This window comes from Galeopterus variegatus, unplaced genomic scaffold (genome assembly GCF_000696425.1).
Source record: "Galeopterus variegatus unplaced genomic scaffold, G_variegatus-3.0.2 Scaffold917, whole genome shotgun sequence".
NCBI classification, from domain to species: Eukaryota; Metazoa; Chordata; class Mammalia; order Dermoptera; family Cynocephalidae; genus Galeopterus; species Galeopterus variegatus.
Genome location: NW_007727028.1, coordinates 184005 through 185631, shown reverse-complemented (window position 1 = coordinate 185631; position 1627 = coordinate 184005). Strand labels below are relative to the sequence as shown.

The 1627-nt window shown below is 54.0% G+C and overlaps 1 protein-coding gene across 1 annotated transcript in view; it reads right to left on the bottom strand.

Annotated features, from left to right (window-relative positions):
* The window catches only part of IRX1 (iroquois homeobox 1), a 10054-nt gene that overhangs the window by 1406 nt on the left and 7021 nt on the right, over positions 1-1627 (bottom strand). Inside the window, exons 2-3 of the mRNA XM_008573420.1 lie at positions 642-708; positions 8-514 (exon numbers count right to left, since the gene is read on the bottom strand). Of these exons, the coding sequence (XP_008571642.1) occupies positions 8-514; positions 642-708 (574 nt within the window). The remainder of the gene's footprint in view (positions 1-7; positions 515-641; positions 709-1627) is intronic.

The window sequence follows — 1627 nt, the reverse complement described above, 5'->3', positions numbered from 1 at the left end:
CCCGGACGAGGGCGGCGGGGCCGGCGGGCGCGTGCGGCGCCTCGGGCTTGTCCTCCTCGTCCTCGTTGCTCTGGTCACCGTCGTGCTCGTCGATCTTGTCGATGTCGATGCTCTCCAAGTCGATCTCCTCGTCGTCCTCGGTCTTCTCGGGGTCGCCCTCGGTGTCGCTGCCGAAGAGGGCGCCGTCGTCCTGGTCCTTGCTGCGCGCGCCCCACGTCACCTTGTTCTCCTTCTTGAGGCGCCGGCGCGCGTTGGCGAACCAGGTGGAGACCTGCGTGAGCGTCATCTTGGTGATGATGGCCAGCATGATCTTCTCGCCCTTGGTGGGGTAGGGGTTCTTGCGGTGCTCGTTGAGCCAGGCCTTGAGCGTACTGGTGCTCTCGCGCGTGGCGTTCTTGGGCCGCCCGGGATCCCCGTACTGGAACTGGCCGTAGGGGTAATAAGCTGGCGCCGTGTGGGTTGCGAAGGTGGCAGGGTGCACCCCGGGGTTGTCCTTGAGTTCGTACTGCGAGCCCTGCACCACAGGGCAGTGCGAGCAAGGAGAGAAAGAGACAGGGAGTGAGACGTGTGCCCTGGGAGCTGGGACACTCGGGGGCAGCCGCCCCAGTCGGCTCAAGGGCTTCCCGGGCACCCCGGCCCACTGCGGCCTTCCCAGACAGTCGGTGACGCCCTGGCACGCTCCCCAGAGCAGGAAGGCCCCCCAGTTCGCTACGGGGGGAGGAGGGAGGTGTCAGAACGATGGGCGGAATCCTGGAACTGAACTTCCACCGATTATGGCGATCGTTTTTGCAAGAAAAGTTCCAGAAACGACCGTGATCTCTGGAAGAGCAAGCAGCCGCAGCCCCCTAGAATTTCCCTAGGCCTCCCTGGGTCCCCGCCACCAACAGCTGAGAAACCCGGATTTCCAAGTTTATCCTACACTAGGTAGAGAGAAAAACCATTTAACTAGACTCATAAAACAGTTTCTCCAAACGTGGGGGGGGAGGGGGGGAAAAAGAGCCCAAACCCCCTCCGTTCGACCCTGAGGGGTCAATCTTAATAAACCATTCGGGTTTTCTTCGGGTCTAAATCCGCCAGCATTTTAAAACGAAAGCACGCTCCTTCTACGGCCTCAATTAATCTGCATATAATGATTCATCCACACTTAAAAGTCCATAGTGCTGACAGATCATTTAAATTTTTAATCCTGGCCATTATCAACAACAATAACAAAAACACCACTTTTTTTTTTTTTTTTAATACAAAAGGAGAGCTTATCCCGTGAAATATTAACACAAGGGCCCGAGCGCCCGGCTGCGAGGAGGGGACCCCTCATTTCCTAGTCCTCTTCTCCTTACTTTATCTCTGAAGTTTGACTTTGATCTGGAGCAAGCAAACACAAACTGTTTGCAGGCGTTTAGAGGCGGTGATTTATTTGCAATCAATATTCTTTTTATCATCAGCAGTAAAACACAGCAAGTCAAATTATCCCATCAGGGTTTTTTTGGTAAATAACATTTTATCTTTTTAACAACCTCATTAGGCCTCATTATTACCATAAATTGCCCAGACAGACGTTCACTCAATTTTATCTTTTGACTTTCAAATACCCAGTCATGAGGGCCTGGAAACCTAGGCCTAGAATCAG